The sequence below is a fragment of the Heterodontus francisci genome, chromosome 2, assembly GCF_036365525.1.
Source record: "Heterodontus francisci isolate sHetFra1 chromosome 2, sHetFra1.hap1, whole genome shotgun sequence".
NCBI classification, from domain to species: Eukaryota; Metazoa; Chordata; class Chondrichthyes; order Heterodontiformes; family Heterodontidae; genus Heterodontus; species Heterodontus francisci.
Window position 1 is genome coordinate 79,151,313 of NC_090372.1, and position 15,161 is coordinate 79,166,473.

Genomic DNA, 15,161 nt, shown 5'->3' on the forward strand with positions numbered 1-15,161 from the left:
TTGAATGAGGTGAGGGTTTCTGCCTCAACTACCCTTTCAGGCAATAAGTTCCAGACCCCCACCACCCTCTGGGTGAAAATGTTTTTCCTCATCTCCCCTCTTATTTTTCAACCATTACCTTTAAATATATGCCCCCTTGTCACTGACCTCTCTGCCAAGGTGAATAGACCCTTCACCTCCACTCTATCCAGGTCCCTCAAAATTTTGTACATTTCAATCAGGTCTCCCCTCAGCCTTCTCTGTTCCAAGGAGAACAACGCCAGCCTATCCAATCTTTCCTCATAGCTGCATTTTTCCAGTCCTGGCAACATCCTCGTTAAACTCCTCTGTACCCTCTCTAGTACAATCACATCCTTTCTGTAATGAGGTGACCAGAACTGCACACAGTACTCAAGTTGTGGCCTAACCAATAAGTTATACAGTTCCAGCATAACTTCCCTGCTCTTGTATTCTATACCTCGGCTAATAAAGGAAAAGATTCCATATGCCTTCTTAACCACTTTATCGACCTGTCCTGCTACCTTCAGGAATCTGTGGGCATTCACTCCAAGGTCCCTCACTTACTCTACACTTCTCAGTATTTTCCCATTTATCATGTATTCCTTTGCCTTGTTTGACCTCCGCAAATGCATCACCTCACATTTCTCCAAGTTGAATTCCATTTGCCACTTTTCTGCCCATCTGACCAGACCATCAAAATCTTCCTACAGCTTACAGCTATCCTCCTCGCTATCTACCACACGGCCAATCTTTCTGTCGTCTGCAAACTTCTTGATCATGCCCCCTACATTTACATCCAAATCGTTAATATATACCACAAAAAGTAGGGGACCCAGTACTGCGGAACACCACTGGAAACAGCCCTCCAGTCACTAAAACAGCCACTAACAACTATCCTTTGTTGCCTGCCACTGAGCCAATTTTGCATCCACCTTGCTGCATTTCCCTGGATCACATGGGATTTTATTTTTTTTAACCAGTCTGCCATGTGGGACCTTGTCAAAAGCCTTACTAAAATCCATGTAGACTACTTCAACTGCACTACCCTCATCTATCTTCCTTGTTACTTCTTCAAAAAATTCGATCAAGTTGGTCAAAAAAGATCTTCCCTTAACAAACCCATGCTGACTATCCTTGATTAACCTGTGCCTTACTAAGTGACAGTTTATCCTGTCTCTCAGAATAGATTCCAATAGTTTGCCCACTACTGAGGTTAGAGTGACTGGCCTATAACTATTCAATCTATCCTTCGCTTCCTTTTTAAACAGACATGCAACGTTAGCAGTTCTCCAATCCTCCGTCACCACACCTGTATCCAGTGAGGACTGGAAAATAATAGTCAGACCTTCTGCTATTTCCTCTCTTGCTTCTTTTAACAGCCTAGGATACATTTCATCTGGCCCTGGTGAGTTATCAACTTTCAAGGATGCTAATCCCATTAATACTTTCTCTCTATGTTTATCACATCTAATACTTCACACTCATCCTCCTTAACTACAATATATGCATTGTCCCCCTCTTTTGTGAAGCCAGACGTAAAGTATTCATAAAGAACCGTACCAATATTTTCCGCCCCACAGATAGGTTACCTTTTTGGTCTTTTATGGGCCCTAGTCTCTCCTTAGTTATCCTCTTACTCTTAAAGCATTGATAAAACATCTTTGGGTTCACCTTGATTTTGCTTGCCAATATACTTTCATGTCCTCTCTTTGCTTTCCTAATTTCCTTTTTGATTTCATCTCTCCACTTTCTATACTCCTCTCAGCTTTCTGTCGTAGTGAGAACAGAGCATGGCTCATGATAACCAGGTCCTGGCCTATTTCATGCATTATTTTAAACATAGGGACAGGAATAGGCCTTTTAGCCTCTTGAGCCTGTTCCGCTACCTTTCAATGAGATCAGAGCATATTCCTCTGCACTTCCTCTGACGTTAATGCAGGAAAATGCTGGAAGGGTGAAGGAATTTTTAGCCACGATATATCTTTCTAAGGAAAAGAAAAATGTCATTCCAATGAAATCTGACTTCTACAAAGTCTCACCAGTATGCAAATTAATCATGATCAGAATTAATGCTGTGAAGTTTTGAATTTTTTTTACTGGCCATAATGAAACTTCTGATGGAGCCAAAGAAAGAGATATTTTGTAATTATAGATTTACAGAATTCACAACAATGTGATTCAACTGTACTATTAATGATAATATTTGCAATTATGCATATCACATCAAGATATGTCACAGAACTTCACAATGAATTACTTTTGGAATGCCACAACTATTGTTATGTGGACTGTTCTAATAATAAAGTCTTGTCCTGGCTAAGACTCCATTATATTCAATAGAGGAGCTAGCTGAAAATTTGATTGTAGGAACTAATGCTTACACTATCTTGTTAGTTCCCCTGAGCTTTTAAGAATTACACTCGGATATCTTTTCCCGGGCAAGTTTCCTACTTGGCACTAACTAATATTTTCACTCATTTACAGTTTCAGAAGCTTATCATCATCAGTCCAGTTAATTTACACTCTACAGATCTTTATTGTTTATGACAATAAGTCATGTCTATCCTTTATAATTCTTCTTTGTCCTTCCATTTTAATCTCTTTGAGACTTGGACTGATGAAGCAATTAACTGAATGAGTTCAATTACACACTGACTACATAACAGAATCTACATTAACGTGTAACGTTAATTATATCCTAGAGATCTTTATTGGCACTATTAGCAAATGAATGCCTAATACTTTCCATTGATCATCCTCTGTCCACTTTTTAATGCTAACCCATTCATAATGTCTCCATTAAAGTAACAGGTGAGTAATGCCATAAAAATATGTTATGTACCAATAGTGAAATTTAGCCTTTCTGGTTTAAATCATTTTTAAAATTGATCTTCATTGCATCCTCAAAATTTTTAAATTTGACAATTTTTTCTTACTTGTTCCTGGGATATGGGCGTCACTGCCAAGGCTATTATTTATTGCCCATCCCTAATTGCCCTTTAGAAGGCGCTTGTGAGCTGCCACCTCGAACTGCTGCAATCCATGCCGTATTAGAGAGGGAGTTCCAGGGTTTTGACCCAGCGACAATGAAGGAACAGCGAGCGATATATTTCCAAATCAGGGTGGCGTATGACTTGGAGGGGAACTTGCAGGTGGTGGTGTTCCCATGCCTTCGCTGCCCTTGCCCTTCGTGAGAGATGTCATGGGTTTGGAAGCTGATGTCGAAGGAGCCTTGGTGAGTTGCTGTAGTGGATTTGATAGATGGTACGCTCTCCGGCCACGGTATGTCGGTGACGGAGGGAGTGAATGTTTAGGGTGGTGAAAGGAGTGCCAATCAAGTGGGCTGCTTTGTCCTGGATAGTGTTGAGCCTCTTGAGTGTTGTTGAAGGTGCACTCATTCAGGCAAGTGGGGAGTATTCCATCACACTCCTGATTTGGGCCTTGTAGATGGTGGACAGGCTTTGGGGAGCCAGGAGATGAGTCACTCACTGCAGAATACCCAGCTTCTGACCTGCTCTTGTAGCCACAGTATTTATGTGGCTGGTGCAGTTAAGTTTCTGGGTCAATAGTGACCTCCAGGATGTTGGTGGTGGGGGCTTCAGCAATGGCAATACCATAGATTCTAAAGGGGAGATAGTTATGCTCTCTCTTGTTGGAGATGTGAATGTTACTTGCCACTTATCAGCCCGAGCCTGAATGTTGTCCAGGTCTTGCTGCATGCGGGTACCGACTGCTTCAGGAATACAAGAACACAAGAAATAGGAGGAGTAGACCATATGTCCCATTGAGGCTGCTCTGCTATTCAAAACAATCATGGCTGATCATAGGATTCAACCCAACTTTCCCACTCACTCGCCATATTCCTTGATTCCCTGAGAGACAAAAAATCTGTCTATCCCAGCCTTAAATGTATTCAACAATAGAGCCTTCACAACCCTCTGGGATAGACAAAGATTCACAATCCTTTGAGTAAAGTAGCTTCTCCTCATCTCAGTCCTAAATGATTCATTATCTAAGGATTTGTGAACGATACTGAACACTCTGCAATCATCAGCAAACATCCCCACTTCTGACCTTATGATGGAGGGAAGGTCATTGATGAAGTAACTGAAGGTGGTTTGGCCTAGTACACTGCCCTGAGGAGCTCCTGCAGCGATGTCCTGGGGTTGAGATTATTGGCCTCCAACAACCACAACCATCTTCCTTTGTGCTAGATATGAGTCCAGCCAGTGGAGAGCTTTCCCCCTCATTCCCACTAACTTCAATTTTAATAGGGCTCCTTGATGGCACACTCGGTCAAATGCTACATTGATATCAAGGGCAGTCACTCTCACTCCACCTCTTTAATTCAGCTCTTTCATCCTTGTTTGGACCAAGGCTGTAATGATCCTGGCAAAATCCAAACTGTGCATCAATTAACTAATTAATCTCCTGTGGTGTTAAGGAGAAACATAAAAATGATTTCCAATACAAGATGACACTACTGTCTATTCAATCTTATAATGGTATTTTATCTTTTTGTGCTTGGTCTTATGTTTTAAAATTTGCAATTTTTAATTATTATGATTTTATTCACATTTACTTACATTTATTTTTAATTTAAAAGTTTGCCAGTTAGTTTTGCTGTTTGAAAAAGACTTGTTTTTATATCGCACCTTTCACAACCACCGGACGTCTCAGAGTACTTTACAGGCAATGAAGTACTTTTTAAGTGTAGTCACAGTTGTAGAGTAGGAAACCCAGCAGCCCATTTGTGCAGCAAACTCCCACAAAGAGAAATGTAATAATGATCAGATAATCTGTCTTTGTGCTACAATTTGTTTGCTCTTTGTTAAGGAAAGATCATGTAAAATAAGTACAGGTGAGAGTGCCATTCTTGTTAACAGAGTATCTCTGTGTTTGAAAAGCTGTGAACATTTAATCTTATTGTATTTATGATGTCACAAGGCTGTTCTTCAAAGGTTTTCAATTGGGTGGGAGCAATGACTTGAAGCCAATCTTCAACTAATGAAAACCTAGTTATGAAAGTTACTTCCACCTCCAAAATGGTTGGTGAATGCCAGAAAGGGAAACACATGATAAGTAAAAGATTTAAAAGTAAACTTTAAAGTTAGAAAGGGGTTACTAGTAGATAGATTAAATTAGATTAGATATTGTGTAGAATAAAATAGCACTAAACTGATAAAAGATGCAGATAAAGAGACAATAGAGGAAAGGAACAATAGGAAAGTCAAAATTAACATTTGAACTTTTTATTTTTAAATTAATTTGTTTCAATAGTGTGAATATAATACAACTAACAGATTAATTCTAAGAATATATAATAAATCTAGAAGGTGTGTTTATATGCTAGAAGTAAAGCTTCTCTGGATAGTTTTGCAGATGTATTGCTGTAATGTTCATGTTTATTTCATTATCTCATGGAAATATATAGTACCAGTTGGTCCTGGTAGACAGCAGTTTCTTCCACTGTATCCTCCGAAATCATGCAGGAAATGGAGGAAAATCATATGGTGAAATCTACTCCTGCATCTCTGGCCCTGCCACTGTCAATCTGAATTTCCTTCCCTACCTGCCTTATGTAAGTAGCCCAACAATGCTTAGACTGCCCGAACACCTCCCTGATTTTCCTCTCTACCATTACTGACCCCAGGGCTACCAGGAATAGACTATAGGTGGTGGGATAGCAGCAGCAGTAATCCTCCTCAGGGGAGTGCTGGGGAGTGGGCTTTGTCACTCTCTAAAGACCTCTTAGCTCATTTAGCTCATGAAGAGCTTTGTCAAACTTCAAACAAAAATCCTTAGGGCTTTTTTACTCTTTAGAAGTATCCTCTCCTCGTTTTGGTGCTGCAGTGCATGTCCCACTGCAGAACCACTGACCTTTTCCTAACTCGGTGTGGTAGGCTTCATCTTGGTGGCAGAGGTCCCACCTTACATGTATAATGCATCCCAACTCAGGATCGGGGTGGCAGGGGAGTGGTTGGGGAGGAGAGGTAGGAGAGAAAAATCTACTGTCGCATAATGTTTTAAATTACCATCTAGCTGTATCTACTGTGCAAAGTAGGATGATTGCACACAAAAGCAAAATACTGTGGATGCTTGAAATCAGAAAGAAAAACATAAAATGCTGGAAATACTCAGTAGGTCAGGTGGAGAGAGAAACAGAGTTAACATTTCAGGCCAACAGAATTGGGAAAAGTTAGAAATGTAATATGTTGTAAGCAAGTGAAAGGGGGGAGGGTGGGAGGGCTGTGATAGGATGGAAGGCAGGAGAAGTTAAATGACAAAAGCATAATGGTGCAAGGCATGATCGCATATGCGATCCGAGGGAACTGGGAACTTCCTTCTGAATAATTGGTAATGAACCAATTGAATATGAAGATTTCAATGTACAATAGGGTTGCCAACTCTGGTTAGAGCCATTCCTGGAGGTATGTGACATTATGACTGCATGACATTTGACAATGGGATGTCCAATCACACAACATCTGCTTGCATGACTTCTATAAATGTGTTGTGTATTGCTGCTCTTGATTTTGCACCAGTAGCTGTTGTGTGACACGTTCCAAAAATCAGGAGACTACCCGTGAGCAGGTGAAGAGGGGAAAACAAGGACAGGGAAGAGGGGAAAGTGAAGGTAGAGAATCCAAAGGTTGGGAAGCATTTGCAGAAGGGGAACCAGAAGTGGGAACATTTGATTCCATCAGTAACTAATAGTAACTCACTGACATTACACTGATAACTAATAGTAAAGTGGTAACACTCAGATTCCCCTCATATTTATTTAGTCTTTTTTATTTACTTAGAGTCGTTTACAGCACAGAAGGAGGCCATTTGGCCTATTAAGTCCATGCTGGCTCCACTGAGCAATCCATTTAGTCCCACACCCCTGCTCGATCCCCATAGACCTGCAAGTCTATTTCCCTCAAGTGGCCATCCAACTTCCTCTTGAAGTCATTCATTGTCTCCGCTTCAACCCACCCTTCTGGGCAGTGAGTTCCAGGTCATCACCACCTGATGCGTAAAAATGTGCTTCCTCATACTCCCCCTGCATCTCTTGCTCAAAACTTTCAATCTGTGCCGACCTAGTCCTTGTACCATTAGTTAGTGGGAACAGTTTTTCCTGGCTAACTTATTTAAACCTGTCATAATCTTGTACACTTCTATTAAATGTCCCCTCAATCTTCTTTCTGCACGGAGAACAAGCCCAGCTTTTCCAACCTAACCTTGCAACTAAAATCCTCCATCCCTGGAACCATTCTGGTAAGTCTCCTCTGCACCCTCTCAAGGACCCTCAGATCCTTCCTGACATGTGGTGACCAGAACTGGATGCAATACTCCAGTTGGGGCCGAACCAGAGCTTTATAAAGGTTTAGCATAACTTCCTTGCTTTTCTACTGAATGTCTCTACTTATGAAGCCCAAAATCCCATAAGCTTTACTAACCACTCTCTCAATATGTCCTGCCACCTTCAAAAATCAATGCACATGCATTCCCAGGTACATCTATTCCTGCACACCTTTTAGAACTGTGCCGTTAACTATATATTACCTCTCCCTATTCCTTCCGCCAAAATGCATCACCTCACTCTTGTCTGTATTAAATTCCATCTGCCACCTATCTGCCCACTCCGCTAGCCTATCTATGTCCTGTTGTAGGCAGTTCATATGTCATCGCCGTTTGCCACACCTCCAGGTTTGGTGTCATCGGCAAATTTTGAGATTCCACTCTGTCGTCCAAGATCCAAGTCATTTATATATAGCAATAAAAAGCAATAACCCCAGCACTGACCCTTGTGGAATACCACAGTCTACCATCCTCCAGTCTGAAAAGCAACTGTTTACTATGACTCACTGTTTTCTGTCCTTAAGAGAATTTTTTTTATCTAATTGGACACTGACTCTCCTATTCCATGAGTCTCAGTTTGGTTAACCAGCCAGTTATGTGGGACTTTATCAAATGCTTTCATAAAATCCATAAAAACAACATCCACTGCATTCCCTTCATCAACCTTTTCTGTTACTTCATTAAAAATCCAATTAGACTTGATAACTGACAATAACACAATAACTCATTGCTAGTCTGTAAGTAACTGGTAGTGTTAGGTGTAATGCCACGATATCCTACCTGTAACTAATAGTAATCCTATAACCTGCTGATATTCACCCTGAAACGGTCGCACAAATCTCCCTGCACTGCACAAGGAGCGATTACACTCCCCAGTCATCCACTTTTAACTGGCCTGATCATTCTCCCTATCTCCTTGGCGTTTGGTTTGGTCTTGGGTTCTGTGTGAAGATGACGGGGGGAATTTTATGCTGTCTGCCGCAGCAGATTTGGTGACATTGGAAGTGATATAATTAGGCGGGAGATTTTTTTAGGATTCTCAACGGCGGGATATTTGAGAGGAATTAAGTCGGCGGCAGGTTTGCGGCTTTCTGGGGTTTCCCCCAGACCGGTGGCAGATTGCAGCTTTGCATCCATTTAAATAACATAAGTACTCATTACCCTACGCATAGTTACGATTTAGTCCTACCTGCCAGATTAAGTGAACGACGAGCGATATTCCCGTGCCACCCAGTTCACGAATGTTTCAACATGGCGTGCAGCAGTCATATTTGTGCAGTTGAGCCTCAGGACTGCTCTTCTCTCTCTAACTCATCCACTAAACTAACACCAACATTGGAATGGATGTTTGCCTCCAGGCTGAGCACCAGCAAGGTTGAATCATCTCAGGGGATGGCAGCGATGGCATGAGCGGGGGCTACATGGAGGAGCATGGGAGGGTAGTTGGGGAGAGAGGACGAAGTTGATCGGGTGCATGGAGGAGCAGGGGAGGGTAGTCAAGGAGGGAAGGGTGGGCTGCTCGCGAGCATGGAAGAGCAAGGGAGGGTGGAGTGCAGCGTCCAGGTTGTTGAGTGATTGATGTTGATGGTAAAGATGCATTAGATCAGTACTGTATGAATGTATTTGGCAAGGGCCTAAAGGGAGGGATGGGTGCTGTCAACGTCGGGGAGCTGTGGGGCAAATTGAGGGTATTGGCTGACATCTAACTCACTTTTGCTGCAGAGAAAATAAATGATGTGAAGTTGGTGGCAACTTTCACAAAATAAGGGAGGCAAAAACATTTTGATTTAAATAAAAGCTTCATTTTAAGTTAGTCTGAATTTACTTAAATGAAAGGACGGATGCTGATCCTTGAGGTTGCAAGCACAGAGCGTTTAACATCTGTGATGATCATGGTGCTTGGGCAGTGATAGTGGGTTCCATCAATGAAAGCCCCCCCACCCCCGCCCCCCGCTCCATGATCCCATATGTTTCCCGTGGCCATCGCCGCATGGATAATTTAAATACAAAATTGCGTGAGAAATGGGAGTTGCGGTGGAAGTGGAAGTTACGACAACTTTCAGTCCTGCTGTTGGGAATGCCACGGCACTCATAAGATTCCACCCAACAGCTCTGAACTGGGAACCTCAGTCAGGGCCAATCTGTACTTGGACTTCACACATTAAAATCAAACAGCATAGAATGACCTGAACCAAACCAAGAGATTGCACAAAGGTCAATGGGCTCAGTGTTTGAGGGACTTCTCACAGGGCACATCACTCTAAACTGAGCTCAGCACCAACATTATAAACCACTCCCTGGGTTCAGTCTCAAGAAAGGAGAATTTTCATAGAATTATAGAAATTATAGCACGAGGAGGCCATTTGACCCTTGGTGCTGATGCCCTTTCCAGTAACCCCATTGCCCCTACAAAAATTCTCTTTTTCAAATATATATCCCATTCCCTTTGGATTTATGGTTTTGTCTGCATCTCAATCACCACATGTGGTGAAGGATCCCATAGTCTAAAAGCCCTCAACTGGAGAACTTTCCTGTTCTGTTCTCTATCATTTCTCCTGGCGTGAATCCTTGGTCTCTGTTCCCTGGTTCCCTGTTCACCCAGCAATGGAAACAATCTTCCTCTATTTAACTACAGTTAGGTCTCTAGGTTTCACTCACCCCTTTAATGGCTGCTCCTCTCTCAGTGCCACTCCCACTCACCACTTTGCAGCTGCTGCTGCCAGCTCCCGAATTGCTGGTACACATGCTCACATCCCCCCTGCAAACCCATTTCCCCCACCTTACTCACATAGCCTCAAAATCCCAACCACTAGTCCCCCATCTCTCCCCCGAACCTTTATCCTCCAGTCTCCCTCCCTTCGAGCCCCCATTCTCCAGCCTTCATATCCCTTCCCTGGTACCCGTCTCCATCTTCCCCCCGATCCCCCGTCACCTTTTCTCCCCACCCCACTTTCAAACCCCCACTGACTGCAGATCTCCCCTGATTTCAAGCTCCATAATGTTAGAACCCTCAAGAGTTCAGAGATTCCCTGAATGAATTAACACACACGATTCCTGAGCCACCCTGATTCTCAACTCTCCTGCCAACTATGTTCCACGCAGTTGCAGCACTGCGCAGCAGTGGGCTAGTCATTTGGGCCTTAGGCTTTAACAGCAGCTGCTGATGTCGTGGGCTGGGACTGACTGGCGGGAAAATTAAACAGTGATCTCTCGGGCTTCTGGAGGCACAGCTTGGAAGAGGTACCCTGATTCTGGGAAGCTCCCAGTCATTCCGGAAGGTCACAGGTCTGAAACGTTAACACTGTTTCTCTCTCCACAGATGCTGCCAGACGTGCTGAGTATTTCCAGAACTTGCTGTTCTTTATTTCAGATTTCCAGCATCCACAGTATTTTGCTTTTATTCGAGCATATTGAGTCCTGACTTAGTTTCTGGCTGTTATGGTGAACTCCTGCCAATGGGGGCACCAATTACTTCTGACTGGGGGGAAGGTGAGGTAAAGGGACAGAGGATGGGAAAGTACAGGAGGGGTGAGAAGAGGGAAAGTATGGATGAGAAGGACACAAGAGGAGAGGATGATGATGTGGAATGGGGAACAAGGGGAGATGGTTGGGAAAATGGGGAAGGATGGATATGAGAGAGAAAGAGAGGAGGAGGGGAGGAGGACAGGGAGAATGGAATTAGTTAGAACAATATTTGGAGGAGGGCATTGGTGTCATAAAGCCTGGAGCCATTAATGATTGTGGGATGTTGCACTGGTGTCCCTAATGCCAGGATTAGGGAAGCTGACGACTATTAAACCACAAGATTAACACTGTGAGTTTAAAATAGGATGCTGGTTCAGAAAAGTAGGCAGGTTCTGGAATGGCCATTTTTAAAAGGTCAGGGGAGGGCAATAGGTAAACGGGGTTAGTTGAATGGTATGCTAAAACCGGTATTCACATTTATTGTCTTGATCGCAACATTTCACTTTGAAACAATGGGATTGATTATCACTCTCAGGCACTTGGCCAGCAAAATACGTAAGCCGGCTGCTTAATCCTGCTGGCAAGAGGCCCGGACTATTTTGAGGTTCGGATCTTCTTACATGCTGCTGGCAAGCTGCATGGCCTAGTGGGTGTCCTACTGCAGTTCACTATCACCCAGGCCAGTCTAATATTGAGTGGTCTGGGGGCTGATCCAGCTGGCAGGAAGATAGGCCTGGGAAGAGGGGGAAGGGGAGAGCCTGGATGGCAACAGCCCACATTATTCCTGTGACACACTCTTCCCCCTCCTGACTTCACGAAAATAATTGCTCCCATATCATTTTGGGAGCTCTTCCTCTTCATCACTTGGTGCAAGTGGGAAGTTGTACGCTCTGTCTGGCTATCCCTCAAAATTATGTACATCATGGGATCCCCAGCTTGCATACAGTAATGAAGGCTCCAGCTTGATTCAGGTGGGAACCTGGGTCATTCAACCAAAGGGCCCAGTGAATATGGCAGCAGAACTAGAACAGGCTGCTAAGTTCACCACAGCTATTTTAACTCAACTACCACGTGGGCCCCTGATCTTTTAAAAATGACTATTTCAGAACCTGCCTACTTTTCTGAACCAGCATCCTATTTTAAACTCACAGTGTTACTCTTGCAGTTTAATAGTCTTCAGCTTCCCTAATCCTGGCATTAGGGACAACAATGCAGCATCCCACAATCATTAATGGTTCCAGGCTTTATGCCCTCCTCCAACCATTGTTCTGACTAATTCCACTCTCCCTCTCCTCCTCCCCTCCTCCTCACTTTCCTCCTCATATCCATCCTTCCCCATTTTCCCATTTATCTCCCTTGTTCCCCATCCCACATCATCATCCTCTCCCCTTATGCCTTTATGGGCTGAGTTTAAATCGTCTTGAATATTTCAGAGAAAGTGACCTGGAAGGGAGGGTATGGAACTGTATGAAGTCACCCAACTACCAAACTACAATATAAGCTCCTACTTTGCAACCTAACGTTATGCGGCATATTTAACACAGAAATAGTCTATTATAGCACCAGCTACAGGTATAACTGGTACTGTAGGTACATGTGGACACTTTTGTAATGGATTTTCCATAAAGAATGCCTGACATAGGTGTTTTCAATGCATTTTGAAAAAGAACTTTGTGAACCACTCAGCAATTTTAATACAAAATAAATATTTTGATTTTATTTCATTTGTAACTAAATAGTAAAATCTACAGTAATTTGGCAAAGGTAGGTGGTACACGGAAGTTTCTTGACTAAAGGCTGAGGTGCTTGGAATTTTAAAAATAAGATGCTACAGCACCACCACTGACGGGAGAATGTAATTACAATGTAACACAATTACAGAGGCAGTTCCTATTATAAATATGGGCACAGGAAATAAAACAGCACAGGAAGTGTGCACAGACATATTTTTAATATATTATAGGTGACTGTATATTCATATGGTCATTACTCTCCATAGGTAACACTAAAAGAATTTGTAGTCAGGTTTTTAAAAATTGGTGGAAAAATAAAGGTCGGACAATTGCCGCATTAATTTATGCTTTGCTCATTACATAATGAGACCCTCACCGTACTCACCTCATCACCAAACGAAACCAGATATCTAGTGCGTACAGTCATACAACACATTTCCTCTTTGGGCTCTGTCCCCCAAATATAGAGGCACAAAACTAGTTTACACAAATGAATCAGCCAAACACACCAAAAATAAACTAAGCATTTTAACGTGGCTATGGATTCAGGAGAAATACCCATATTAGGAGTTCTAATATGGGAAATACCTCATGGAATTCTTGCATATGACTTCATTAATTTCAGAAATATTATGTATATTCTGCTCTTTTATTCTTTCAGGTCCGAAGTCTTTCCATCGAATTCTCCATATATGTTTGTTTATCATAAGGCCACCTTTTGGTACTTGTTCACGTTGGGATTTTCATAGTGCTGCTGTATATCTCATTTTCATTTCATGTTAATACCAGACAGATGCAAATATTCTCACAGGACATCAAAGTCTTCTCCAAATAGTAATTACAGCTACTGCAAAAAGCGACATACTTATAATTATCGTGTTATCATTAAATTGTTCATTTCATGGGCTTCCTTAAGGAGAACTGTATCATGTTGGCATAAAGTCCACTTACAGGTGATCAGAAACCATGTTAAATTAGTTTTGAGCTCAAATTTGGTGCCTTTGATATTTGGGTAACTCTAAAGGCAAAGTCCAATTTTATTTTTTTTTAAATCATAGTACAGAAGTCAAAGAGAAACCACTTCCTAAGACCACATTGTGGGATAGTGTAGAGGAGTTCATTCACCAACCTCCAGTCAGTTTCTCAAATACTTGAATCTCCACGGCTTACAAATTTTAAACCCAGAAAACTCAAGCACCCAGCACTGTTCTTTGACAGCCCAGTTTAATATTGCATCCAAAGTATTGACTGAACCTTCCTCTTTTTGCAGCAACAACCCCAAATATACCTGATCCCAACATGCTGCATATGGCACTAAAGTTGCAATGTATAGTTTATTCAACAATATTGATTCAAGACAAACAAAAAGATTAGCATCTTCACTTCCTTAAAGGGTGAGTGGCTGGGACCAGGGAAATGAAAAAAGCACAAATTCTAGATTTCAAGACAGTGAAGATTCAGATCATCTTTTTCATCCTAAACTATCTACTAATCTTACCTGGGGGCCTGAAGGCCCAGGAGGACCAATTGTACCTGATTCTTTACATGAAGGTTCAGTTGTCTTTATTTCCAAAGGTAGATGCTTCAAATTTACTTCTTCTTGCTAAGAAACAAAAACATGTCATGTATAAATGATTGCCATTTTTCAATAAATGAGTTCATTCAAAAGATGATTAGGCTATAAAAAGGACTCTTCTCATTTGCAACCAGTTAATTGGTTACTCAAGGGCCATACATTGCACTATCTGCTTCTAAACACCATAATTGCATCACCTGGCCCAGTGCACAGAGTAAAATCAAGCAGGGAGGGTAAGACCCGGGAGCAGAGCCCACCCAACGTTCCAACTGTTTTAATTAATGGACAGAAATTTGAATGGTCTCCATAAGCGTGCGATTCTCCCTGTACATCATCTAAGCAATTCAGTATAGCCAAGTACAATAATGGGAAAATCTGACCCACTGACATTTAAATTGAGAGTCCAAAGTGAAGGGTCAAGGCCTGTGGTATTGGACACAACCAACTTTGAAAGGGGTAGGAGAACAGACAAAGTAAATTAAGAGTAAGTGGTTAGATTAGCAGTCATTGATTTGTGGCCCATGCTGCGTGACCACATCATCCACAGAAACAAAAAGTTTACAAGTCCCTGTTCAATAGTAACTGTCAGAAAATGAATGGCTAAGATAAACTCTGTCTGGCATAGGGTACTATCTAGGCTACGTGTCTGAGTATACAGACTGTTACAACGTAATCCCTTACAGAGTAACAAGTATAATGGAATCCTAAATAGGAATCTCAACTACAAATAGTAAAAGGGTGGTAAAAGGAGGAGTGGGGTCGATTAGGGACCAGAAAGGGGATTTACACATGGAGGCAGAGGGCATAGCTGAGGTATTAAATGAATACTTTGCATCTGTCTTTACCAAGGAAGAAGATACAAACCAGGCAATGTTGAAACAGGAGGTAAGTCAGACACTAGATGGGTTTAAAATTGATACAGAAGAAGTATTAGATAGGCTGTCTGTACCTAAAGTGGATAAAGCACCAGGGCCAAATGAGATGCATCCAGGGATACTGAGGGAAGTGAGGGTAGAAATCTCAGAGGCACTGGCCATAAT

At 42.2% G+C, this 15,161-nt stretch overlaps 1 protein-coding gene across 3 annotated transcripts in view; it reads right to left on the reverse strand.

The window, feature by feature from the left end:
- The window catches only part of colq (collagen-like tail subunit (single strand of homotrimer) of asymmetric acetylcholinesterase), a 250,889-nt gene that overhangs the window by 193,636 nt on the left and 42,092 nt on the right, over positions 1 to 15,161 (reverse strand). For all 3 annotated transcript variants that reach the window (XM_068050814.1, XM_068050809.1, XM_068050799.1), the window contains exon 3: positions 14,044 to 14,148. In XM_068050814.1, the coding sequence (XP_067906915.1) occupies positions 14,044 to 14,148 (105 nt within the window). The remainder of the gene's footprint in view (positions 1 to 14,043; positions 14,149 to 15,161) is intronic.